General features: G+C 62.3%; 2 protein-coding genes across 3 annotated transcripts; both read left to right on the top strand.

The window, feature by feature from the left end:
• Positions 1-956: 956 nt before the first annotated feature.
• LOC129629872 (uncharacterized) lies at positions 957-5518 on the top strand. Its single transcript, XM_055550074.1, has 6 exons — positions 957-1377; positions 1598-1721; positions 2918-3111; positions 3635-3705; positions 3916-4011; positions 5184-5518. The coding sequence occupies exons 1-6, from the start codon at positions 1213-1215 to the stop codon at positions 5392-5394; spliced, it is 861 nt and encodes a 286-aa protein (XP_055406049.1). The 5' UTR covers positions 957-1212; the 3' UTR covers positions 5395-5518.
• Positions 5519-6938: 1420 nt separating this feature from the next.
• PPIL2 (peptidylprolyl isomerase like 2) lies at positions 6939-23394 on the top strand. 2 transcript variants are annotated; one of them, XM_055549770.1, is made up of 20 exons: positions 6939-7077; positions 9305-9354; positions 10565-10610; positions 12134-12196; positions 12958-13009; positions 13861-13912; positions 16116-16207; positions 16702-16791; positions 17448-17523; positions 18105-18265; positions 19119-19194; positions 19503-19609; positions 19758-19847; positions 20038-20071; positions 20475-20592; positions 22108-22164; positions 22535-22607; positions 22704-22766; positions 22873-23012; positions 23206-23394. In XM_055549770.1, the coding sequence occupies exons 1-20, from the start codon at positions 7046-7048 to the stop codon at positions 23300-23302; spliced, it is 1569 nt and encodes a 522-aa protein (XP_055405745.1). In that variant the 5' UTR covers positions 6939-7045; the 3' UTR covers positions 23303-23394. The 2 variants fall into 2 exon arrangements, with proteins under 2 accessions (XP_055405745.1, XP_055405746.1); XM_055549771.1 differs by lacking the exons at positions 6939-7077; positions 9305-9354; positions 10565-10610 and having other exon boundaries at positions 12134-12232.
• Positions 23395-25105: the final 1711 nt, after the last annotated feature.

The following is a 25105-nucleotide window of genomic DNA, read 5'->3' as shown; positions in this document are numbered from 1 at the left end:
CTTAGAGGATGCTTGTCCTGGTTTTAAAAAAGCACATACTATGTGTTTTAGAGTCAGGTCCGTAAGTCACAGGTGGTGGCCAGGCAACAGAATGGAGATTTGGAGGCAGCAGTATCTGAGTCTGCCTGGAGCCCTAGGCAAGATACACAGGCCAGACCTCCTCCTTCCTTGCAGGAGGGAGGCCTCAAAGTGGGAGGAAGTGAAGGCCACCTCCTGGTTGGGGACAGCTGGGGCTGGTGGTTTGGTGGTAGGAGGTGAAAAAAAGTCTCAAGATCTAGGGGCTGACAGGAGGGGGTGTGGGGAGGGGCCAGGAACACACCCTCCAGGGAGCACCGCCCCCCCCCCCCACCCCCCTTAAGATAGTGGAATGGATGGTGGTTGGTCCCTGGCCAGCAGGAGAGGGAAAGTGAGAAGCAGGTTTTGGAGAGGGTGGAGGGGGAAAGAAGCTGCCAGTTTCTGCTCTGCTGAGTGTGAGACACCCAGGAAACATCCCCCCCGGGGACACATACATGTGGGTCTGGAACCCAGGGAACTTGGGGTTCAGTCAGTTCTGGGTTGGGACTAAGAAGCAGGTAAGATGTCCAAGAAGGAATGGTGAAGACCCTCAGGTGGAGAGGACAGAGGCTGGAGAGTAAGTCCAAAGAAAAGGTGGGAACTCCGGGGCTATAGGACTTGTGGGCAGAGAGACGTCTCCGGGGCATTGATGTCCCCCAGGTCCAACAGATCCTGAGGAGGGGAGCGGCCGGAATGCGAGGGGCCTGGAGACAGCCTGGGGTCCGAGGGTCTCAAAGAGATTGCGAGAGTTGGCCGCCCAGGAACGGGGTGGGCCTGGTCTGGGTGCAGCGGTGAGCTCCCCGTCGAAGCCCGAGGGCGCATGCGCGGAGCGGCGGGCATTGTCACGTGCTGCCGTCTGGCCCGCGGTCTCCCGGGAGTGGCCGGAGTGGTCTGGGCAGCGGCGCGTGCGGTGGCTGGGGGACAGCGGTGCGTCCTGGACCGAGCCCCGACGGGCACTCGAGTTCCGGCCCTCGGGCAGGGGGTGGGGCTGGGCGCGCCCGGACCCCGGGGGTCCCGCCTGGATGGTGGCGGAGCTGCGACCCTCGGGGGACTTCCCTGTCTTCCAGGGGCGGGTAGGGTGGGCGCGCCCAGACCCGGGGGACTCCGCCCCGACCGCCGCTCGGTCCCCAGGCAGCCAAGCCGCCGAAGCCCTCGAGGATGGAGGTCCTGGACGAGTTCGACAGCGAGTTCCCCCAGACTGTGACCTTCTGCCAGCTCATCTCCGAGGAGGACTTCGAGAGGCAGGCGGCGACCTACACGGAGCGCGCGCTGCGCCGCCTCTTCCGCAGTCTCGACCGCAACCCGGCGCTGGCCGAGCGCGTGGTGCGCAAGGGCAAGCAGGCCGAGTGCGAGCGGCGCGGGCTCCTCTCCTTCCTCTGGGTGCGGCCGGCCGGGCGGGGTCGGGGGGCCCGGGGTAGGGGGCGGCCGGGGGCGCCGGCGTCCCCACCCCCGCCCCGGCGTGGGCGGCGGGGTGGGGACTTCCCGGAGGCGGCGGCTCAGGCGTCTGGCTTCCTCCGCCCTGCCTTGCCCGTGGCCCTCGCAGGCCAAGGCGTCGTGTGCGGTCCAGGGGGAGCTGAACGGCTGTAACAGCATGAGCGCCCTGGAGATGCACCAGCGCCTGGAACAGCTGAAGAGACGCATCCACCGCGTGCACCTCTACTCCCAGGGTGAGCCCACTGCGCGCTGCGCTGGCCCGCCCGACTCAGACCTCCCCGCGGCGCCACAGCGCCTTTCCACGCCTGCTCTGCCAGTCAGGACCCCCGGAGGCCCGCACACTGGGTGGGAGGCAGATTTGTGTTCACATGGGGACAGGTGAGGGTGGAGCTGGACCGGGAAGGCAACCGAGGAAGAGGCCACTGTGTTGGAGTCCCCTGTGAGGTGGCGTGACCTCGCTTTCCCCCGATGCCCTGGACTGAAGAACTGTGTTGTTCTCTGGGGAACCCACTCGATTTGTGTCCCTTGTCAAGGTCCCCTGGTATGTTTGCTTGTTCTCCTCTGCCTGTGTGTCTTGGACGGTTGCTCTGAAGCTGTGATGAGGTTTGAATTCTGTCCTTGGGTGTGTCCGTGTTCAGGGTTGTACGATGGCAATGGCGGTGGATGCCTGGGTGGGGGTGGGGGTAGTCCCACGGCACCCTTTCATCCAACAGCTGACCCCCACAGCACGTGTAGCTCTCAACACAGCCTCCCGAGGCATTGGCCTGGCGTTATTTATTCCTGTTTCATAGAAGAGGAAATGGAGGCCCAGGGAGGTTGCCCAGCATGTGTGGGCCACACCGGAGTGTGATGCTGAATGGGGACTCAGGCCGGGGTGGCTCCGGGTGCAGGCCCTCAGCCTCCCATCAGCGCTCCCAGCAGTGCTCATTCTCTCCAGAGGGCCTTGTTGACCCCTACTATGTTGATGGGCTCCAGATTTGAACAGTAGAAAGACCCAAATTCATGAGGCGGGGGGAGGCCCCAGGTGTCTTCCTGAGCTCACTTCTGCAGGACTTCCTCCCTGTGGGATCTCTGCAGACCCCCAGGATGAACCGGGGCTGGGTGGCATTGGTGGACTCACTGTCAGACTGGCAGACTCCACCGTGGGTGACTCCAGGGTGGGTGGCAGGCTAACCTTGGTGGTGACGCTCCATCGCTTCCCGTGGAATTCTGTCCTGGCACACAGCCTGGTGGGGCTCTGGCCTGTGCCTTGGGTGGTTCGGACTTCCCTGTGGGGTGGCCGGGGTGCCAGGGAGATGGCGCGTGCGGGTGCCCATCAGCGGTGGCCTTAGGCGTGGTTGCCCAGTGCCCTGTGTGGGCCTGGCTCCCCTGCCCGTGGGCGTGCCTGGACAGGCCTGGGGTAGATGCTCATGGACGCCTCCTGTCCCAGATGCCAAGAGGAGGAGGAGGAAGCGGAAACGGAAGAAACCAGAGCGCATCGTCTCGGCCGCCCCAGGCCTGCTCCCAGCCCTGCTGCCGCCTGTGCCACCGCTGCTGCCCACGGCCCCCACGGCGGCCCCGCCACCCGCTGTCTACACTATGCCCAGGGTCTTTGGCCCCTTCCCTCCGCTGCCCAGCACATTGGTCAGTGGCCCGTGGAGGGCAGCCTCTGCGCCCTGCTCAGAAGCACTCCAGCGATTCCCTGGCCCCACGGTAGAGGCTCCCAGAATGTTCTCTGCAGGCAGCAGCAGATGAAGTGGATGATGAGGGCCGCTCTGCTGGCAGTGTTGGCTGGGGGACACACGGGACCCCATCCGCCTGACCTCAGGGCCCTCAGCCGGCCCCCGGGGCTCCCAGGGGATGCCCGCCGCCCACCTCTCCTCACGGGGGCATCGTACAGGCTGCCCTCGGAGCGCCTCTGCAGCACCCTTCCTCCCTGGCTGCCCCTCCTGGCTCCTGCTTACCCATCACCTACCCCCAGGCAGCGCCAGGGCCTCCTCCGCAAGCTCCCAGGCCCCGTGCCCCTAACACCAAGCCCTGGCTGGCCCCCAGCACAACCTGACCTGTTTGCTGATTGGAAGAAAGGCACAGCATCCCCCTAGTTCTCGGAGAAGGTGCTTCTCTTCCTGAGCAGAACCCCACGCTTGTCCCGTTTCGTTTCCTGCAGCTGGAGAAAGTGGAAGTTTCGAGGTCTGAACTGAAATTAAACTGGACTGGCCTGTCATCAAACCCAAAGAGGTGGGAGGATTTATTCGGGGCCCCAGGCAGACTACAGATGATAAGGCTAAGGGCTTAGGGGAGCATGCTCTTCTCTGGCCCATCCGGAATCCCGGCCTCCCTCTGATGTTCCTCCTACATCCTGAGTGCTCCCTTCCCTCCTCGTCGGCTCGTGCCCGGCTCGTGCCCCCCGCACCGAGGCTGAGCCCCCTGCCTCACCCTGTCTTGCAGCCCCATGATCGACCTGACCCCCCTGGTCCTCAATCCTGGGGGCTTCCACTTCTCGTACCTGACCAGGAACAATGCGCACGAGCTCCGCTTCCCCTGGTGAGTGTGCCCTGGAGGGATGTGTAGGGTGATGGTCCCTCCCACTTCCGGGAGGTACCCCAATGTCATCAGGGACCCTAGTGCTGGAGAGTGGCTGCCCCTTCCTACTGCTTGTAATGGTGGGAAAGCAGAACCAAACTGCCCCGGGGGCCAACGTAAAGGCGGCGATTCCGTCAGCTGGGGCAGCTCTGCGGTCTTCTATACGTGGTTCTGCAAGTCAGGTGTTTACTGACTGTGTGGTTTTCTTTAAATTACCTTCTTTTGCCAAGTATTTCCCATGTCATTGAGTGTTGAGATTGCAGCTTCATTGCATTAGGGGACTTTTTTTGTTTTCAAACAGCTTTATTGAGGTATTATTCACATGGCATATAATTCACCCATTGAAAATAATACCAGTGCTGGGAATTTCCTGGTGGTCCAGCGTCTGGTGGTACTGCAGGGCCCAGGGTCAATGCCTGGTTCAGGGAACTTAAGACCCCCACAAGCTGCACAGTGTGGCCAAAAAAAACAAACCCAAGACCCCCAAAAGCCAGTAATAAATGCAGAACACCGCCCGTTGTGTGCACGGAGCGTCGCTTACTCAGCCGCTCTCGTGTGTTGAAGGAGCCCCTTGGTGGAGACAGTTCTTGGCGTCCTGCTGCGTGCCCGCTCTGAGCGAGCTGTGCTGCCTCTTGGTGCCATCACCAAAAATGGGTTGTTTTTGTTTTTTTAAAGTTTACAAAAGCAGAACGTATTCTATGAGGAAAAGTTCACAACACAGAAATGAATACATAAAATACGAGAGTCCCAATACATCGGTTGCTTTTGTAAATCAAGGCAGGCTCACACTGCAGCTTGTTTCGTCCACTGCCATACCACTGGGCGTCTTGACTCTCTGGGCTGTAAAGACCAGCTTCCTTCCTTGAATAGCTGCTGCATAGTCCACTGCTGGGCTCTGCCGTGGTTCCTTTGGGCGTTCCCTGACGGATATTTGGACATCTCCGGGTTTACACAATCACAAACATTGCTGCAATGGACAGCTTTGAGCAAACATCCCACGCGAGGGGTTCCAGCAGCAGGAATGCAGCAAGACCATCCCACAGCCTGGGTTTCGTGGTGTGTTCCTCTGATGGCCCTGTGTGCTCTGTGCGCCTCATGAATCCAAATCCACGTCTTCTGTGTCTCCTGCACAGGACCTCAGTCTGCAGTAGCCCCGCCGCCCCCGAGGAGACGCCGTCCTCGTCTGTGAGGGCTTCCATCTTCACCCCGCCTGTCCTGCTCAAGTTCCAGCCTGTGCCCAGACCCACAGGTGACTCAGAGAATGACCCTGGCAACGCAGAGTCCGTGCCCCACCAGAGGGAGCAGTCACCCCTTCTGTACAGACCACGGCCGGAGGACGAATAAACTCCCCTGCTGGTGTCTTCTTACTGCCGTGCCCTCACTGCGCCTGACCCAGGATCTCAGCCCGGGCACTCGCAAAGAGCAGTGGGTGAGGGGGGCTGCCTGTGCTGTAGTGACTCTGTGACCCCTTTGGGCCTCACTTGATCCCACTGAGTTACAAAACTACCAGTTTTTGCTATGCCTGGCCCCCAAACACAAGCTTTAGAAACAGTGGTCTATTGCCCCCGTGGGATGACAATGAGCCAGTGAGTCGGTTTCCAACTTGGCGCCTCCCTAAAGAGTTTCAAAGACATGTGACTCTGATCACCTTGCATGCTGACCTTAAAATCAACCTGCACGTGAGATGTGAGTCCTCACCAAGTGTCGGATGATGCTGGCTGGTAGAGTAGGTGTTGCTTGAGCCCTTAGGTATGCCCTGCACCTTGCTTGGGGCCTCCCAGGTGGCGCTAGTGGTAAAGAACCTGCCTGTCCATGCAGGAGATGCAAGGGACACCGGTCCATCCCTGGATTGGGAAGATCCCTAGATGAGGGCATGGCAACCCACTCCAGTATTCTTGTGTGGAGAACCCCACAGACAGAGGAGCCTGGCGGGCTACAGTCAATAGGGTTGAAAAAGAGGCACAACTGAAGCGGCAGCACGCAGCACGCACGTACCTTGCTTGTGACTGGAGATAGCACACAAGCAGTCGGGGTCCTGGCTCTTAGGAACGTTATGTCTCACCCTGCCGAGAGAGAGTGTGTGTGTTTGTGTGCATGTGTGGTAAGCCAGCACACAGATAGGTTAGTACAGGATTACAAGTGGCGACAAGCCCTTGTGGGAGTTGAGATGGAGCTGTATGGGGTGACTGGCTGGATAGTGGTACTCTGAGGAGAGTGGACCCTAGAGCCGGAGGAGGAGAATTCTGCTTTAGCAGACATGTTGAATTCGAGTTCAGTGGGTGCCAAAGTAGAGGGCAGGAGTCAGGAGTGCTGGCCATTTAGTGTTGGGAGTCAAGGGATACAGGCGTTTAAAGCCACGAGCCCGGGCAAGATCACCCAGTGCTTGAGTGTAGAGGGAGGTCTGAGGCTTGGCCCGGGGCACCCCAACGTGGTGGTCCGGCCGAGGGAAGAGGCCGAAGGGATCACGAGGGTTTTGGACCTTCGTGCTTGATGGCCACCTGTCCCTGGGTCGCCCAGGAGAGGGGGCTGCAGGCAGTGGGGTCCGGGTGAGCGGTGAGAGGGCGGATAGCGAATGTGGGTGTCCATCTGGAGATGTCGGCCTGGGGCAGAGATGGGGTCAAGGCCGGGTGGCCTTAGGGGCTCCGAGCGGAAGACCTGGGAAGCCAGGTCAGGCCAGGGCAGGTTTGGGAGGGGATGGCGTTGAGCTGCGGCCAGGTAGGCAGGCTAGGTAGGTGGTGCACAGAGAGGCGCAGAGACAACGAGGCTTCGATGCCGAGACTGCCCAGCCTCAGAGCGCAGGAAGCGTCCGAGCCGGGCGGGCGCGCGCTCGGACTCGGGGCGGGGGCAGCCAGGGACCACAGTTCCCGGCGTGCCCAGCGCCTGCTTCCGGGGCGGTTCGGCGAGACCCGGAAGTACTTACGGAGTTCGTCCGAGGCGCCGCGGTCTGAGGTGTGTTTTTCCCCTGTTTTCTGCGCTCGTTGACCCTGCCGTCGCCATGGGGAAGCGACAGCACCAGAAGGACAAGATGTGAGTTGAGCCGCCACCGCCGGGAGCGGGCTTGTCCGCCCCGCGTCCCGCCCCCGAGCCCCTCTAGACGCCGCTTCCCGGGAAGCCTCCGCGGTCCCCGCGGGGCGCAGGCGCGGGTCTCCGGGGCCCCGTTCTCCCCGCCCCCTCGACGCCGCTTCCCCGGAAGCCTCCGCCGTCCGCGCGGGGCGCCCCCTCAGGCGCGGGTCTCCGGGCTCCAGTCCCCTCGGCTCCCCAGGCTCGCCGGCTCTTCCCTGGCGGGTCTCCTCGGGCGCGGTTGTCGTCCCTCGCCCGCCAATCCGCTCCCGAGCTCCAGCATCTTCTAGTTAAACCCACTTGGGCCCCCCAGCTGCCGTCGAAATTCTTTGGTTTTCTTAACAGCCAGACGATGTTCAGGACTGCTTTCCTTTAGGATGGACTGGTTGGATCTCCTTTCTGTCCAAGGGACTCCAAGAGTCTTTGCCAAGAGTCTTCTCCAATGGTTTTTCCAGTGGTCATGTATGGCTTTGAGAGTTGGACTATAAAGAAAGCTGAGCGCCAAAGAATTGATGCTTTTGAACTGTGATGTTGGAGAAGACTTTTGAGAGTCCCTTGGACTGCAAGGAGATCCAACCAGTCCATCCTGAAGGAGATCAGTCCTGGGTGTTCATTGGAAGGAATGATGCTGAGGCTGAAACTGCAGTACTTTTGCCACCTGATGCAAAGAGCAGACTCATCTGAAAAGACCCTGATGCTGGGAAAGATTGAGGGCAGGAAGAGAAGGGGATGACAGAGGATGAGATGGTTGGATGGCATCACCGACTCGTCGACATGGGTTTGGGTGGACTCCGGGAGTTGGTGATGGACAGGGAGGCCTGGCGTGCTGCATTCCGTGGGGTCGCAAAGAGTCGGACATGGCTGTGCAGCTGAGCTAACTGACTGAATGGCAAGATGAGGACGATCTGTGTCGACCTGTGGTTTTCTGCTTCCCCTTTGACCCCACTTCAGTCAGCATCTGCCCCCGTTGCTCCTGTCGGACTCCCTCAACTCCGGTGGGGCTCCATCCGGGGGTCAGCTCTCTGTCCTCGCTTCCTAGGGTTAACCCTAACCCTAACCCTAACCACCTCTCTCCCTCTGAAGCCCTTCCTCGGTGTCTGGGGCACCACTCCCAGTTTTCGGGTTTCTTCATAGAGGGTGCTCTCTGGGTTCCCTCTGCTGGGTCCTCCCCTTCCCAGACCTCCTAGGTCTCCTCCCCGCGCCTCCTCTGTATTTTACATCCTCCTCGGGTGATGGCTCCAGCCTGGCTTACAACACCGCCCCTGGAAGATCTGATGGGCTTGTGGAGTTCAGTGAGTGAGCCCCGCTGTGGAAGGAACTTTTTGCTTGTGGAAGGGACTTTTTTTTTTAACCTTTTTATTGAATTTGTACCAGTATTGCTTCTGTTTGATGGTTTGGTTTTTTGGCAGCAAGGCGTGTAGGATCTTAGCTCCTCCACCAGGCACAGAACCTGCACCCCCTTCATGGTGCAGAAAAGCAGAGAGGAGCTCGCTCACTGTCAGCACTTGAGCCTGCTCTTCCCCTGTTTTCCCCTCTAAGTGGTCACAGCCTGGCTTCTTCGCTGGGGTCAGAAGCCTGGGAGTTTCCCTCTGGCTCCTGTCCCTCAGTAAGTCCTGGCACGTCCAGAAGCTGACCATGGTTGCTGGTGCACCTGTCCCCTCAGGTGGAGATTTTGCCGCTCCATCTTGGCCCTTTGTAGTCGCTCTCTGATCGGTTTCTGCTGCCTCCTGCTTGACTCTCTGCACACCGCAGCCAGAGCGACGCTTTGAGGGCTCAGGGCCCTGTCAGAACCCCCCCAGTGCCTTCCCATCCCGCTTGAATCCAATCCAGAGTTCTTCCACGGCCCGCGAGGACCCTGGTGACGCGACCACCCCCCAAGTCTCTGTCCTCAGCAGCCCCTACCCCTGGGCGTGCGCAGTCCCTCTACCTGGAAAGCTCTCCCCCCAGGTCTTCATGTGACCAGCCACTTCTCACCATTAATCCTACTGTTAAATTGAGTTCGTCGGCGCAAGAAGACCGTCTGGGTTTGCTCATGGGTTTGTGTATGGCCCGTATCTGTATTCTGTTGTGGTTATCACAGTGTGTCTGACACATAGTAGGTGTTTAATAAGCATTTGCCAAGTGAGCGAAGTGACTTGGTCATCAGTTTCTTTCCAGAGACTCTGTCTTCATGAAAGGGCTTCTCTCTCTTCAGGTACATCACTTGTGCTGAATACACTCACTTCTATGGTGGCAAGAAGCCAGGTAAGGTGTGGAACCCTCCTGTTCCCTTTGGGTGTGTGGCACAGTTAAAGGGTGGTGCCTCGCTGTAGAGTGAGCCTGTGAACGCTAGCAAGAAGGCGGACGCTGCCGTGCACAGGCGGGCGGAGGACGCAGCTCACAGGAGAGGCGGCACGCTAAGCGCTGGAGGAGGTGTTTGATCTTGGTGGCGGCTTGTTTCTCTTTCTGGCTGTGATGGGCTGTGTTGCTGCGAGTGGGGGCGACTCTTCCTGTGGAGCTGGGGCTCGGTAGCTGTGGTGCGTGGGTTTAGAAGCCCCGCGGCATGTCACGTCTTCCCAGACCAGGGTGAACCTGTGTCTCCTGCATTGGCAGGTGGATTCTTAACCACTGGACCACGAGGGAGGTCCTTTTTTTTTTAATGTTGGTGATTTTTTTTCTTTTAAACATAGGTTAAAATAGTGTCAGGTCTATCAGTTAGTAATGCAGAGGACGACAGTACCCGCAGCCGTCATGGCTGCAGTCAGAAGAGCGCCCTCCCGCTCGCTGCCGGCCGGGAACTGGCAGGGCCTGCTGGGAGAGCGGAGCCAGGAGGGGCCCCGGCCGGGGTTAGCCTGCGCTGTGCCGTGGGAGGATACCCCTGTGGGGTGTGCGCTTTCCTCCAGGCTCCTTCTTGGTGTGTTTTGGTTCTGTCTGTTTTAGACCACAGCAGTTTTTGCACTACGTAATTTGCGTCAACGTTTTCTTTTCTTTCTCTTTTTTTTTAAGCAGGCTTTACTATTCCCATTGAAGTATAACGGAGCTACGGCACTATATTTCTTCCAGGTGTACAACACAGTAATCTGATGCTTCTCTACTTTGCACAGAAAACCCAAAACAGGCCCACTAGGCATCTGTCGCCACGCACAGTTACCAGGATGCTGGCTGCAGCCCGCGCTGTTAGGTTTCATTCTTACGACTTGCACGCGCTTTTAATTTTTATTTGTTTATGTATTTGTGTAAAATTTGCTTATTCATTTGGCTGTGCTGGCTCTTCGTTGTGGAACGTGGGCTCTGGCTTCCTGACCAGAGTTGGAACACGGATCCCCCCTGCATTGGGAACATGGAGTCTTAGCAGCTGCACCACCAAGTCCCAACATGCACTTTTTCTTAAAATGTAGTCGACTTGTTGGAGCACATTTGTGAAATTCTTTACGGAATAATTATTTTTCCTGACCTTTGTTTTCATCTCACACAGATGTCCCACAAACAAATTTTCGTCGTCTGCCTTTCGACCACTGCAGGTAAGAGTTGGGAGAGCTTCCCCTGTCTCGCGCGAGTATTCTGGGGTGCTCCCCTGTGTGACAGTGAATCTGATCCCCAGAGATGCCGGAGTGGCTTCTGTCTGCGTCCTCTGCTCGCCTCTTCCCTGGGGCCAGAGAAAGGACCCACCTGTGTAGAGAGCTGGGTGGCTTTCTAGCCAGGCCGTTGGCTATAGCCCGGTACTCACCTCTCAGGGCGGTGTGCTCTGTCCTCAGGGCACCCGCATAGCCCAGAGAATCCGTGCTGGGCGGGCTGAGCGCCCTGGCCTAGGCGTCCCATCCAGGAAGTGGTTTGGCTCTGAGCTCTGGGCTGTCATGCTTTCCTTTTGGTCCTGAGTCTAAGTAGTAGCAGCAGCAGCAATATTTGTGCTACGTGGGCCTCCCTGCCCCCTTTGCTGGGAATGTGGGTCCCTGGGGGGCAGGGAGGGACACTGCTACAGAGTTGATCACAGGCCTTTTCCCTCACTGGGCTGGGGGAGCGGGCAGGGCTGCTGGGCCCCTTGGGCCCGAGTTTCCCCACGTTCGAGCCGTGGTCAGCTCTGTCCTGCACAGGTGTGTCTACACCGCATGCCACCCCCGCCCCCACCGGGTTCTGAATCAGCAGGTCAGGGTGAGCCTTGAGAGCTGGCCAAACTCTCCTGATGACCCCAGCACCGCAGTGAGGCTGGTCAACCAGATGGCACGGGGAAGGGAGGGGGCAGGGAGGCCCCCCAGTGGAGAGTGAGGGCTTCACCTGTCTCACTTGCTGAGGAAGCAGGTGAGGCCTCGGCATGGGCGGCCGGGGTTCTGTCCACCGCCAGCAGCCTTGTCATCTGCCTCCTGGGAGTGTGGTCTTGTGAATGGTTTTGTGGAGATTTTTGGTTCCCGGCGCGTCCCAGAGGCTCTGTGTCTTGCCCATTCTGTAACTCCTGGGGTTCTGGGGGAAGACGTGCCCTTGAGGCCCGGTTGGGAGAAGGTGCATGTTCATGCTCTTGCTATTGGGAGCTTGCCTCATCGTTGGCTCCTGCTCTGGTCAGTCCCAAGTGGTACCCGGGGCTGGAGGAGAGCAGTGGGCCACAGGGGCAGCTCCCTGGGGTGGCATCCAGGGAGGCGAGCCTGGTGCTGCCGGGCTCTCCAGGTCCCAGGGCCTGACCCCCACCGCCTGACAGGTGGGAGACAGAGGCACAAACAAGCCAGGTCAGAAGAGCCCTCAAGGGCTCGCGATGGGAACCCCAGGCCAGATAAAAGGCAACCCCCCAGGCGCTGGGCGCCTCCACCTGCGGGCGCCGCTGCCCCTTAAGCAGGCCCTCCACAAGGCGGCAGGCGCCCTGCAACCCCCGCCTCCCTGCATCAGCGCTTCCCGGGCATCAGGCCTGGCCCGCGTCATGGGCCTGTTCTTGGGAGTATGCAGGAGCAGTCCCCGCTGTGCAGCGAGGAGTGGGCGGGGCCCTCCGACCACGGCCGCCCCGCCAGCAGCTCTGGGTCGGGAGAGGGGGGTGCTCAGGAGTGACTCTGTCGTCCCTCAGTCTCTCTCTGCAGCCCTTCGCCTACCCGGTGTGCACCCCCGAAGGTGTCGTCTTTGACTTGCTGTGAGTTTTCCCTTGACTTCTAAGCTGACGGATGTGGTGAGGTTGCTGGCGCCCGCCCGAGACGGGGCAGCGGAGGGTGTGGGCTGCAGGCAGGGCCTGGGTGGGCCTCTCGGGGACGGGAGGGGCAGCAGTGCTCTGGCCTCTGCTGGGGCCCCAGCGTTCTGGCTCGCACCCCTGGCTGCTGGAACGTTGGAGAGCGTGTAGCTTTCACGTCACGAAGGCAGAGCCGTGGCGAGGCGCCTGCCTTTCCGGTGCTGCCCTCGGAAGCCTCGTGCCCCGTCCATGTTCCGACGGAAGCAGGCTTCTGTCGTTCCCCGTGACTCAGTCTCACTTCAGAAAACGTGGAAAGTGCTGCAGAGTGAAGGGAAGACGGGCGCTGTCAGGTTGGACCCCTTCTGCCTGGGAGGTGTCTGTGGGAACCTGGTAGAGGCCACACTGCGAGGGCGGCCCCAGATCCACTCTTCACAGTCACAGCGGGAGCTCTTTGCCCCTGTCGTTCAGAATTTTGTGGAAGTGTGGTTTTTGAGGCTGGCCCAGTGCCTCCTTGTAGAGCTGTGGCCACACGTGTGTAGGTCTTGCCGTTAGTGTTGTTTATCCGCGTTTGTGCGCAACCGACGCCTGCGTAGCTAGAAACACTCTTGTTCCCGTGATGAGGCGGAGAGTGCGGGCGGAGCGGCCCCCAGCTCCCTGGGCAGCTGCTCCCCATCCCAGCCCCCAGCTCTGGCCCGTCGCCGTCTGACGCACTTCGTCTCTTCCTTCAGGAACATCGTTCCTTGGCTTAAGAAGTACGGGACCAACCCCAGCAACGGAGAGGTAGGTGGCCATGCAGGAGCTTTGGTGAGGTCGGCGAACGCTCTGGTGTCACACACACATGTGCGCAGCCCCTCTTCCCCACGCCTGTCCTCCGTGGAGTATGCCCCCCATGTGCCCATGTGTGGATCACACAGTGGCACCGTCCTGCGGGGGCACCGCGGGCTTTGGCATCCTGCTGTTAGCAATGCTGGCCAGGCGCACGTGCAGTGGCCGCCAGCCTGCTGGCCCTTGGGCTGTGTTTTCAGCCTGGTAGCTCCTGGCACGTTGCCCTGGAGGAGTCGAAGCATTCCAGGCTCCGGCTGATGGGTGTGAAGGGGATTCGGGTCCCAGACCCTCGGAGGTGCTGGGCATCCCACCCCTCTGGGTGATGCTCCTTACGGGCTCTGTGGAAGCTAGCTTCCCGCTGCTGACGTGCCATGTGTGCCATGCGGGAGAGAACGCAGGATCGGTCCCTCCCGCCGCAGCCGTGCACACCGTCACAGGCCTGGGCCCAGTTCTGCTGTGCCGGCTGCTCTCCGTTCCCTCGTGGCATGTCTGCGGTTCACTCGCAGGGGGGTGTTAGTGCTGCGGTGCGGGGCCGGCTCTGTTGCGGAGCAGGACCAGGGGCCAGGGTGCTACCCCAGAGGAGGATGGGGGCCTGGGGTTGTCGGGGAGCAGCGCCAGTACCGTGAAGACCCAGGGCGGGTGAGGCGGGGCGGACGGGCTGGGCACACCTGCCCCGAGGGGGCCTTGGCCTTCTTCTGGACGGGAGTTAAGGCGGAGAGGGCTGCTGCCTGCCGCACCGGCCTGGTGGCCTCGGCACCGCTTCATGCTAGCTGCTTGTTTATTTTTATTAATTCCGTTTCTTCCAGAAACTGGATGGGAGGTCCCTGATCAAGTTGAACTTTGCGAAGAACAGTGAAGGTGAGTAATCCTTTCCAGACGGCTGGAGGAGTGGCCCGAGGGATCCGCGGCTCCACCTCTCACCAAGTTCTCACCTTCTGAGCAGGCCGGACACTTCCTTCCCATTTCTCAAAAACGTGATGCTGTCTTCCTAGAGGCACAGGTAGTTTAAAGCTGGGAACAGATAAACTCAGACGCCCGACAGCGGCCGGAGGGAAGCTGGGGCTGGAGACGGGCGGCACACGAACTCGACTCTCGACCCTGAAATCATCAACTAAGATCAAGGCCAAGAGGGTGCTCTCTAGATGAAGTGTAGTAAAAAATTTAAAAAGGCACAGTTGAGGGGATGAGCCTCACTGTGGGGCGCCTGGGTGTGGGCTGAGCCGGGCCCTGGGGGCACAGGCCCCGCCCGGCTGTGCTGCGGTCCAGGCGCCACCGGAGGAGCTGCTCAGGCTGCGGCAGGCGGGTGGCTGGGCGTGCGGTGCGGCTCTCGGGCTCTCTGCGCTCAGCTCGGCGTTGGCTGTCCGCCCCAGCCCAGTCCCGGGTCCTGCTCTGCACCCCTGCGTGCCCTCCCCTGTTGTCGCTTGCCGGATGCTGTATTGAGGCAGCCTCCATGAGCTCTGACCTGTTCTCAGTTCGTCATGGGCCGGGACGTGCGCAGGTGCCCTGCTGGACGGCGGGGTCAGGGTTTGCAGGCGGGTGGGTTCCGGAGATGCGTGGAGGCCGGCCAGCCCCCAGGAGGTGCAGACGGCAGTGAGGAGCCAGCCGGCCTTGGCGGCCTGGACAGTCTCTGGGCGCCGGGGAGCTCCCTGCTCTGAGAGTGGCTCCTTCACAAGCATTCACTGAGTGCCTGCCTGCCGCATGCAGACAGCACAGGCCAGGCCTCTCCTGAGATGAGAGGGGGGGGCTTTGGAAATGAGGCCACTGCAGTGGGTCAGACGTGCCCTGTCATGGGGTCAGAGGTGAAGTGGGCCAAGGGAGAGGGTCTGGGGGCCGGCTGATGGGTTCGAGAGGGAGTCTGCACACAGGTGAGATGTGAGGGGGCCTGTGGGGAGAGGGCTCCAGGCAGAGGCCCAGCCAGGACAGGCCCTGTGGCGCAGGGTCCGCTGTTACTTACACTGTGTGAGTGGAGCCAGGGTGGGGGCTGTGGTCTGGGGCCAGCTGAGGCAGGGAGCCCAGCAGTGTCTCGGGCCCTGGACAGTCACCAGAGGGCTCAGAGATTCGAGCGGGAAAGATCTGACCCAACTCGTTTTTTTAATTACTTATTTGGCTGTGCCGTGTCTTAGTTGGAGCGTGTGACATCTAGTTCTCGGACCAGGGATTGAACTTGCGTTGGGAGCGCAAAGTTTTAGCCAATGGACCCCCAGGAAATCCCCCTCCACTGTGCCTTTTTAAATTTTTTACCACTCTTGATCTAGAGAGTGCCCTCTTGGCCTTGAGTCTTACCTGATGATTTCAGGGTCACGAGAGTCGAGTTTGTGTGCCGCCCGTCTCCAGCCCCAGCTTCCCTCCGGCCGCTGCCGGGCGTCTGAGTTTATCTGTGCTCCCGCTCCGCTCTGTCAGTGCCTTTGTGCCAGTTCACGCTTACATATTTGAGTGTGTCTCGAAAAGCTAAGGACGTAAGAAATGAGACCACTCTCGTCATACCTAGAAAGTTAGTATGAATTCTTCAGTGTCAAATATCCAGCCAGTGGTCCAGTTTCCAGAATGCCCTTGTAATTATTTTTTGCAGTTTTGAGGTCAGGGTTCTTAGAGTTCATGCAACTCCAGATCTCTCATCTCTGCGTGTCCCCCTTGCTGCAGCGTCCTGTGGGGACTGACCTGCACGGGCTCCCCTGGGCGGGGGGTGCAGCGGGGCAGGGAGGGGCACCGGAGGTGTCGGGACGGGGCAGGGTCTGAGAGGGGCTGTGGTGGGGTGTGCGGGGCTGACTGGTCGAAGGGGCAGCAGGCAGGTGGGGAGACAGGCTGGTCCCCGAGGCAGAGGGTGGCTGGGTGGGCTGGGGCTGACGCCAGGGCCGTCCTGCAGGGGGTGGAGTTCCTGCTCTCGGGGGAGGGGCCTGGGCGGGCCCCTGGGGGTGTCCCCCCCCCGGCCTGCTGCCACGGGGTTCCTGCTCCCTTTCTCTGACCCCACACCCCCACCCTACCCCAACCCTGCACCCTCCCTGACCCCGCCCCGCCCCTGCGCCCTCCTTGACCCCGCCCCGCCCCTGTGCCCTCTCACCAGGGAAGTACCACTGCCCGGTGCTCTTCACCGTGTTCACCAACAGCAGCCACATCGTGGCCATCAGGACCACCGGCAACGTCTATGCCCACGAGGTGGGTCGTCACAAGCCCTGGTGGGGGGACACCCAGGGGGTGGGCCTGGGTCCCCGGAGGTCACGGGCTACGAGTCACGGCTCAAGTAAGGGATGGTGGCCTGCCTGTGGCCTCCAGGCCTGGACCAGGCAGCTCTACCCGCTGAGCGGGTCCTAGTTCCTGGGCCCCGCAGGCCTGCAAAGACCCTGGAAGGAGCCCAGCTCCAGGCCCTGCCCGGGGCACACAGGGCTGGCGTTCCTGCTCTGGGCCTGCAGCCTGTGGGTTTTCACGCCCACCCCTGGAGCTTGGCCCCTTGGGGCTCTGGGGTCATGGGTTGGGATTGGGTGGAGATGGGCGGCTGGTTGGGAGCAAGATAGCAGGGACCCGCCTGGGGCCTAGGAAGGGCCCGCCCCGCTGAGGGCGCACTCTGGTCCCCTCCTTTGCCCTTCCCCGCTCCCGGGGGCTCTGGGCTGCAGGCTGCGGGAGGCACTGTGACTGTGGCCTTCCTGCTGTAGGCGGTGGAGCAGCTGAATATCAAGGCCAAGAACTTCCGAGACCTGCTGACGGACGAGCCCTTCTGCCGACAGGACATCATCACCCTGCAGGTGATCACCCTCCTGGCTCCCTGCCTGTGCTGGCTGAGCCACTCCCAGCCATGGGTCACCCCAGGCCTCTGTACAGGCCGCCGCCGCGGTCTGGGGCTCCTGGCTCCCTGTGGGGGCTGCCCCCAACTCATCTCTGCCCTCAGAGCGCCTTGAGGCAGAGATGCTGACGTGTTTCAAGCCTGAGGGCTGGGGCAGGTGCCCAGGACCCAGGGCAAGCCTAGAGCACGCCTGTAGGTGTCCCGAGAGCCCCGAGTGGGCTCATGAGAGTCACGGCCGCAGAAAATCGGGGGGCCTGGTCCTCCTGTGGCTCGTCCCGTTATGATCTGAGGCCAGTGCACGGCCCTCCCCCGGGGTGGGCTCTTTGGCTGCGGGCAAACTGTGGGGTCCGCCTGGCAGCTGACTGTAGAGGGTGGGCAGTGGGAGGGTGTCGGGAGGCACGCTGTGTCCTGTGCTGACAGCTGGGGGCGCTGCTTGGCTGTGAGCGGGGAGGTGTGCAGCTGGGGAGCGGGTTTGCAGCCCTGTCACCACCCGCCCCTGCCAACCCCCGGCCTCTCCCCAAGCCCAGGCCCCTGCCCGTCCCCCGCCTCCTCCTGCCCAGCAGCTGTGTGGCCCAGGACACACCGGATTCACTGCCACACACATTCTTTGTGCCATAGGACCCCACGAACTTGGACAAATTCAACGTTTCCAATTTCTTTCACGTTAAGAATAACATGAAAATAATTGACCCAGGTACGTACAGCCGGGCTGCCCAGGGGCGAGGGGCTTGGGGAGCAGAGCCAGCGCCCCTGGGGGATGCTCCTCACCCCTCGGCAGAGTCAGGGGGTCCCAGCCTGCTCTGCACAGGCCTTGTGTCTCTTGAGCTGCTGTGCCGTCCTGGGCTGGATCAGCAGGGCCCTGGAGCCTGGGTGTGTGGGGACCAGCTGGACCAGCCCCGCAGGGCTGCTTCCTCTCCTGGGTCCCTGGGGCCTGGGTCGCCCTCTGCACACCCTTCAAAGATGGTCCATTTGTCACTTGCAGGGCTGGGCCAGGCCGTGTGTGATGGCTGCCGGGGGGCAGGAGGGCCCCAGGAGGGGTGGGAGTGTGACGTGGGGCTGTGACCCCGGGGTCTGGCCGGGGCAGCGGCCTCGCCCCCACTCTCTCCACGGGCTTCCCCGGGGCTGTCATGACCTGGAGGCTGTGATGGACGGAGGCACTGGTTGCCCTGGCCTTGTGCCCGGCCGGGCTCTCAGTGGCTCTGGCCCGCTGTTCCCTCACGGCGTCTGGGGACGGCACTGGGCCTCGGCTGCTCAGGACCACCGTGCCGTCTCTAGATGAAGAGAAAGCCAAGCAGGACCCGTCTTACTATTTGAAAAACACAAACACGGAGACACGGGAGACGCTGCAGGAGCTCTACAAGGAGTTCAAAGGGGACGAGATGCTGGCGGCCACCATGAGGGTCCCCGAGAAGGCGAAGGTGGACAAGCTGAACGCCGTGAGTAGGGGGCCCGCTCCCCTGCCCTGGCAGCACTCCTGGAGTGCGGTGCTGGGTGGGGGGCTGCCGGCAGCCTCCGTGGTTCCTTGCCACAGAGCAGCCTGGGGTGTGGGCAGACACGGCCCTGCCGAGCTGGCCACCCAGAGCCAGAGTGACCCAGGGGTGCCGAGCTGCCGGGGGAGGGCGGCAGGTGGTCCCGGGGTGCCTGCCGCCCGGCCCTCACCTGCGTGTCCCACCCCCGTCCTTGTGCTTGGCCCTGGGTCCCCGTCGGCCGTGAGGGCACTGGGACTCATGCCCTGGCCTCTCGGGCCCTCAGCTGCCCCTGCCCCCTACCAGGGAGGGCCTGGGGACTGGGGCTGGGAGACCCCCTTTAAACAGCTGTCCAGGAAGGCAGGTGTGCTAAAGACAAGGGTGTGTTGTTCATGATTTTCTCTAACACAGCAGCTCTTAGTGTTTTGATGTGTTTTCTTCTGATGAGAAGAAATCTCTTTTTTGTGTGTTTAGAAGGAAAAAAATGTTTTATCGTGAATGACTTTTTCCTGTAGGAACTTGAAACCTTTAAAAGGGCGCTCGAGTGCCTAGTGCTCTGAACCCTAGAGGCGCCCATGCTCTGCCTGGCGCGCTTTTCCAGGTTTCACTTAACACGAGGCTTGGCAGCCAGGCCTTCGGCGCAGTTGAAGCCAAGGGTCGCAGCCAGGCTCTCCCTGGGCCCTGCAGGAGAGGCCAGCGTGGGCTGGGCGTACTGTCCGCCCAGGAGGCCCCCTGGCGCCCGGGGGTGGTGGAGGGAGGCGAAAGGCAGGCCCAGGGTAGAGGGGCGGCCCCCGTGGTGAGCGCCGGTGCGGTTTCCCCGCAGGCCCACTACTCCACCGGGAGGGTCAGCGCCTCCTTCACGTCCACCGCCATGGTTCCCGAGACCACACACGAAGCAGGTAGCGCCTGGCTCCGCTCCTTGTCTGTGGCGGCCGAGCACAGGTGTCCCCCCTGCCTGCCTCGGTTCTGTGGGCTTGCCAGCAGCTCGCTGGTGGTCAGGCGGGGATGGGCCCTTTCGAAAGTGGGCTTGTGTCTGGGTGGGGGGCAGCCCCACCCAGGCCCCAGCGCCCGCCTCTGCTGGTCTTGGCTGGTCAGGGCCCACCGTCCCCCAGCCCCCTCCTCCTCTCCCCTTGTCGGCCCCCGGTGCCCGCCTTTCCCCTGGGTCCCCAAGCCGGGACAGGCGGGCAGCTCGGGCGTCTCCTCGTAGCCGCCATCGACGAGGATGAGCTGCGCTACCAGTTCGTGAAGAAGAAGGGCTACGTGCGGCTGCACACCAGCCTGGGCGACCTCAACCTGGAGCTGCACTGCGATCTGGTGCGTGGGTGCCCCCCCGGGAGCCCAGTGCGGCCGCGGGGTGGCCAGGCTCACACGTGCAGCGGCCGAGGCCCGGCTGCGGGCCCCGGGAACCCTTGCCCCCGCCGAGGCCGCGGTGTGACTCGCCGGGGCCCTTGGCCTGTTTCAGACGCCGAAAACCTGTGAGAACTTCATCAGGCTCTGCAAGAAGCGATACTACGACGGCACCGTCTTCCACCGGTCCATCCGCAACTTCGTGGTGAGTGCCGACGCCGGCCGCCCCGCCCGGGTGTGGAGCCCTCCCCACGCGGGTGCTGAGCCCTGGTGCCTGGGGGCTTTCTCGGGCCCAGCCCAGCTGGCCACATGGAGCTTGTGGGGGAGATCTCATTGTCCCCAGCAGAAGCTGGGGGCTCATGGCGGGGCTCCTCACTGGCGTGCTCTTCCCACAGATCCAGGGAGGCGACCCAACGGGCACTGGCACAGGTGGGTGCTGGCGCTGGGCCCCTGGGGCGCCGGCTGCACCGTGGGCCGTGAGGGGAGGGCGTGGGGCCCCAGAGCCATGGCCTACGGCCTCCAGCCCCATTTCCTTGCTCTGCGCTGGTGGCGAGGCCTCCTCGGGCCCCCAGGGCCCCCCGCGTGGCAGCAGACCTAGGGGCCCAGCGATGGGGGTGAGCTCTGCCCCAGGGGCTGCTCCTCCAAAGCCCCCCAGCCTGCTGGCCACTTGGGCCAGCCCACCATGTCTCATGTGGAGTTTACCCTGAGGGCCTGCGGCTGGGGCTTCCGGGCAGCAGGGGCTCCCGGGCAGCTGGGGGTGGGGGCCCTGGGGCGGCGAGGTTTCTGGGCTACCTGGGTCGCGGTCGTCCTGCTGCCCTGGCCTCTCTTCCAGGTGGGGAGTCATGCTGGGGGAAGCCCTTCAGAGACGAGTTCCGGCCCAACCTCTCGCACACGGGCCGCGGGGTGCTCAGCATGGCCAACTCGGGGCCCAACACCAACAAGTCTCAATTGTGAGTTGATGGGGGCAGCGGGCAGGGGGCGGACTCCGCGGGCTGTCAGCCTTGCCCAAGGTCGTGCCCACCTACGTCCGTCGAGCCAGGAGGCCGCCCCACGCTCAGGCGCTGCCTGCTGAAGGCTGACCTTGTCAGCAGGAGGCGGGGCGCCCGCGGCTGCTGCAGGAGGCTGCGCCGCAGCCTCACCCGCTGCCTCCCCATGGCAGTCCCTGGGGAGGAGGAGTTTAAAAGCGCTGACTGCTTAGCTGTATCCTAGATGCTTCCCGCAGGTGTTACAGTCCGCGGGAAGGTTGGGTGTGCGCTTGGGCCTGCACTGGAGTCCGCCTCTCGTGCGGGGTCCCGGCTGTGCCTTCGTGCGTGTCTGGGAGGCCGTGGGGGCACAGGGCGTGTCTGAGTGGTCCCGGTGTCTCTGAGCCGCCCCTCCGTGGGTGAACAGGGCCTTGCTCTTGCCCGATGGTGAGGATGCCGTTGGCCTGGCGTGGCTTGTTGGCCCCTGGCCGTCTCAGGCGCCAGTGGGGCAGGCCGGGCCCCATCCAGTGGGCGGGTTTGGTTATTCTCGTCTAAAGGTAGAGAAGTGTGCGGAACTCAGGGTCTCAGGCCAGAAGGAAGGGTGGCTACCAAACCCGGGGGACTTGTTCCCAGTGGTTGTCCTGTACCTCCCTCAGCGGGGCCCCTGGGGAGCGGCCCACAGAAGAGGGACCTCCCGCCGACCACGAGGAGGGCCTTCAGGCCAGCCTCGGCGCCAGCGTCTGCGGGGCCTGCGGCGCTCCCCGAGGGCGGGCCCTGTGCTGTCTCCTGTCCGCTTTGCTGAGTTGCTTATCCTCCGACGTGGACGTGATTCCAGTCGGAGCCGTGTGGCGTGTTTTAGAGGATCAGGCAGCGTGAGAGCCTCCAGGTGGGGACGTGCCTCGGCTTTCCAAGGACGTCTTCTATCTTTTTAATGGGACTTCACAGTTCCTGCTCACGGGTGCCCTGCCTTCCTGCAGACAGCTGCGCCTGGAGGGTTTTGTGGTTTGTGACAGCTTGGAAATGGAGCTTCTCTTCCCTCATTCTGGGGCGGTGGTTGCTCACGTAGAGGAGATTATCGGGTCCATCTAGGTCGTGGGGGGCGCAGTTGCCGAGTGGCGTCTATCCGGGCCCTTACCTGAGAGACTCAAGGCTTTGTGGACACTTGTGTTCTCAGCTTGAGGGGTGGTGGACTCGGGTCCCTCCGGCTGGGCTGTGCGGGGCCGGTGAGCAGCGTGGTCACCTGATCCGGCTCCCGGGCCTGCTTTTCCAGGCAAGGTTTCGGAGTTTGTGTGTTCCTGGGACGTCTGTCCCTGGGGTCCTGTGTTTTCCTCCTGTAGGCTGTGGGTGCAACCCTGGGGGGTCAGCCTCTCTGCCGTGTCCGTGTGTCTGTCCCAGCTGAGACTGTGCACAGTGCACTGTCCCATGTGGGAGCTTGGCCTGGGGGCGCTGAGGCAGGCGGGGAGGGAGGCGTGGGCTCTCCCTGACCACCCCATCCTTCCCCAGCTTCATCACTTTCCGCTCCTGTGCGTACCTGGACAAGAAGCACACCATCTTCGGGCGGTAAGGCGCTGGGCAGGGTCTGTGTTGGGGCTGGGTGGCCGCCTCCCCCAGGCCGGGCCTGTGCCCCTTTGTCTGGTCTGTGCGCAAGTTGCGGGGGTGACCCTTAGACACAAGACCTGCCCCCCGCAGGCCCTCCCTTTGCAGTCCCGAAGCGCAAAGCTGGGCCATGTCCTGTCTCTCCACCTTTTATCCAGGACTCGGTGTTCACCCTTAGCGCCGAGCCCTCTGCAGACGTGTGTGTGGATGGGTCCGTCAGTCTGTGCTGGCAGCCGGCCCACCTGCTCACAGTCTGTGCCGCAGTCAGGGTGTGCCCCGCGTTCAGGGGTGCCCGTGCTGGGCACGTTCTCAGGTGCCCGTTGCTCTGCTGCAGGGTTGTTGGGGGCTTTGACACATTGACGGCCATGGAGAATGTGGAGAGTGACCCCAAAACTGACCGCCCTAAGGTATGTGCCTCAGAGCAGAGGGCTCTCCCCTTGGGCTTGGAGCTGGGTGCGCGGCGGGCAGGTGGGGGGCCTGCTCATGCCCCCCTCCCCCACCAGGAGGAGATCCGGATTGACTCTACCATCGTGTTCGTGGATCCCTACGAAGAGGCCGATGCTCAGGTGAGGAGGGGCCTGGGGGGACGGCTGTGCCCGCGGCCGGCCCGGTTCTGTCCCCGGAGCCCCGCCTGGGCCAGTGCTCGAGCCCGCCTCCACCCGGCCCCCACAGATCGCTGAGGAGCGCAGGAAGACACGGCTGGAGGCAGCGGCCCCCGAGAGCATGGCCAAGAGTAGCCAACCCCCGCAGGGGAGCCAGGGTCCCCAGACATACCGCCAGGGGGTGGGCAAGTACATCAGCCCGGCAGTCACGTGAGTTTCCCCGGTGCCCACGCCCCGCATCCCGGGGTCAGAGCCTGTCAGTGGGGGTCAGATGGAGGCTCCAGGACTGCGCTGTCAACTGGGAGGAGCTGGGGAGTCGGGCCTGTGCGGCCCTGTGACGTGCAGGGGCTCCTCACTGGGGGCCCACGGGCACACGGCAGCTCGTGTTTGCTGTGCCCCCCAGGAAGCGGGTAGCAGAGGAGGAGCCGTCCACCAGCGCAGCTGTCCCTGTGGCCAAGAAGAAGCCCAGCCGCGGCTTCGGGGATTTCAGCTCGTGGTAGCAGCCGGCCACTGTGCTGGATCCAGTAGGGACTTGGGGCTGGGTGTGCGAAGCTGACCATCCGCCCTTCAATAAAGCTCTGGCTGCTGCCCGAGTCCTCTCCTGGCTCCCTCCCTGGGCAGGTGGCTTGGCCCGGCCGTCTCTGCATCTCGGGCTTCCGGGGAGGAAGGGCTGTCTTCTGATCCCCATGCCCCCTACTGGTCACCTCAGGGTGGCCGGTCCACTTGGTGTGGTCCTCCAGCCAGTGGTCACCTGGGACCTCAGACCAGACCTTTTGACTCGGCGGGGTAGAGCCTCGATGTTCCGTCCAAAAGCCTTTTCTGCCTCTTGCTTGGGTTCACTGGGCCCACCCAGGCCCAGGGCTGCTCCCTCTTCTGTCAGGACAGGGGGCTCCCGCTGTCCTGTCCGGGGCTGAGCAGGGCCCTACCCTGGGGACCCGGCCTTGTGCTCACACTGACCGGTGCCCTGCGCAGGGGGTCATCTCCCAGCTGAGGAGCCGCAGAGCCCGTCCTTCCCACGTCACCCCCTGCAGCCCTCCCCCTGGACACGCCCCCTCGGCTTCCAGAAGCACCTCAGACGCTCAGGACAGCCGCCTCCCAGGACCACGTCCGCTCTCACTGGGAGGCCCACAGCCTCCCTGCAGCCCTCGCCCACTCCCAGCGCTGAGCTCCCGGGTCAGCACGGCTGCCCCCTGCCAGGCTCTGTGCCCACTTCTGTCCGGTCTCTCCTCACCCGAAGCCTCACGGCAGCGAGTGCACCTGGCTCGCTTCCAGAAGGTACTTGTGGATCTTCCCATCTCTGCTGCTGGGCCCGGGCCCACAGGTCCACACACACGGTGGCACCTCCCCCGCTAGAAGCCCACTGGGACTCCTCTGAGGCCTGCAACTGTCCGCGGGACCTGGGCTCCACAGGGACTATCCAGCCCCACGCCTGCGGCCAGGCCGCCCTCCCCCGTGTCTTCAGGACCTGGCGCCAGCTCCTCCTCAGCTGGGAACTGCTGGGCAACTCACTCAGTCCTTGGGAGCCGGGGTCATGGGTAGGAGGTGTGCAGGGCGCTCGCCTGAGGCTCCTGGAAAGGGGCACCCCGCCCGCATCAGCTCTCAAGAAGGGAGGCCGCCGCGGGCCCCTCACTGCCCTGCCAGACCCCCAGACCATCGATGCTGCTGACCAGGAGGCAGCGAACGTTGCAAGCTTTATTTTGGAAGCTCACGCAGACAGAGCATGGAGGGCCGGACACGGGCGGTCCTGCTTGGGGAGCACGCCTTTGGGCTGGCCTGGGCTTCTGTCTGTCCGTCCGTCCATCCAGCGGCCGGGGCCACCTGCCCTGACGGAAGGCCAGCCACCCCGGGCTGCGGACCCACAGCTCCACAGAGGGGGCAGGCCCGCCAGAGCCCCTGACGAGGGAGGCCTTACATCTGAGCTGCAACTGTGCTTTTCTAGATGTTAAAAACATTGTGTAAGTCCCTGCTGAGGGCATCAGGTAAAGTAAAGGCCTTACGAAACAGTTCCCATTTCTGATCTCTCCTGTTAGCTGACAGATGCCATCAAGAGTAAGCATTAAGGTATAAAAATACTATATATATATACTTATATATACACGTAGGTATAAAACAGCCAGAGCTAAACCACGTTTCTAAAGTAAACGTGCAAAGAACACTACGTGGTGGACTTAAATGCATTTATAATCCTGGCGTCACCTCCCACTCTTCCCAAGGAAAAAAATATCTTAAATAATTTAAATAAAAGTCACGGGGTAATAGCCGTGTAGGAACTTAAAGGGGATGTCCAGCACTTGACCCACACA

The sequence above is a fragment of the Bubalus kerabau genome, chromosome 16, assembly GCF_029407905.1.
Source record: "Bubalus kerabau isolate K-KA32 ecotype Philippines breed swamp buffalo chromosome 16, PCC_UOA_SB_1v2, whole genome shotgun sequence".
Taxonomy (NCBI): Eukaryota; Metazoa; Chordata; class Mammalia; order Artiodactyla; family Bovidae; genus Bubalus; species Bubalus kerabau.
This window is presented reverse-complemented; position numbering and strand designations above follow the sequence as displayed.

Excerpts from the sequence above, each read along its gene's own strand:
- LOC129629872 (XM_055550074.1), top strand. The coding sequence starts at position 1,213 with ATGGAGGTCCTGGACGAGTTCGACAGCGAGTTCCCCCAGACTGTGACC. Across the intron at positions 3,706-3,915 it reads CTGTCATCAAACCCAAAGAG|CCCCATGATCGACCTGACCC; the intron begins GTGGGAGGATTT and ends CCTGTCTTGCAG. Across the intron at positions 4,012-5,183 it reads CACGAGCTCCGCTTCCCCTG|GACCTCAGTCTGCAGTAGCC; the intron begins GTGAGTGTGCCC and ends TCTCCTGCACAG.
- PPIL2 (XM_055549770.1), top strand. The coding sequence starts at position 7,046 with ATGGGGAAGCGACAGCACCAGAAGGACAAGAT. Across the intron at positions 18,266-19,118 it reads AGGTGGACAAGCTGAACGCC|GCCCACTACTCCACCGGGAG; the intron begins GTGAGTAGGGGG and ends GTTTCCCCGCAG. Across the intron at positions 20,072-20,474 it reads CCCAACGGGCACTGGCACAG|GTGGGGAGTCATGCTGGGGG; the intron begins GTGGGTGCTGGC and ends CCTCTCTTCCAG.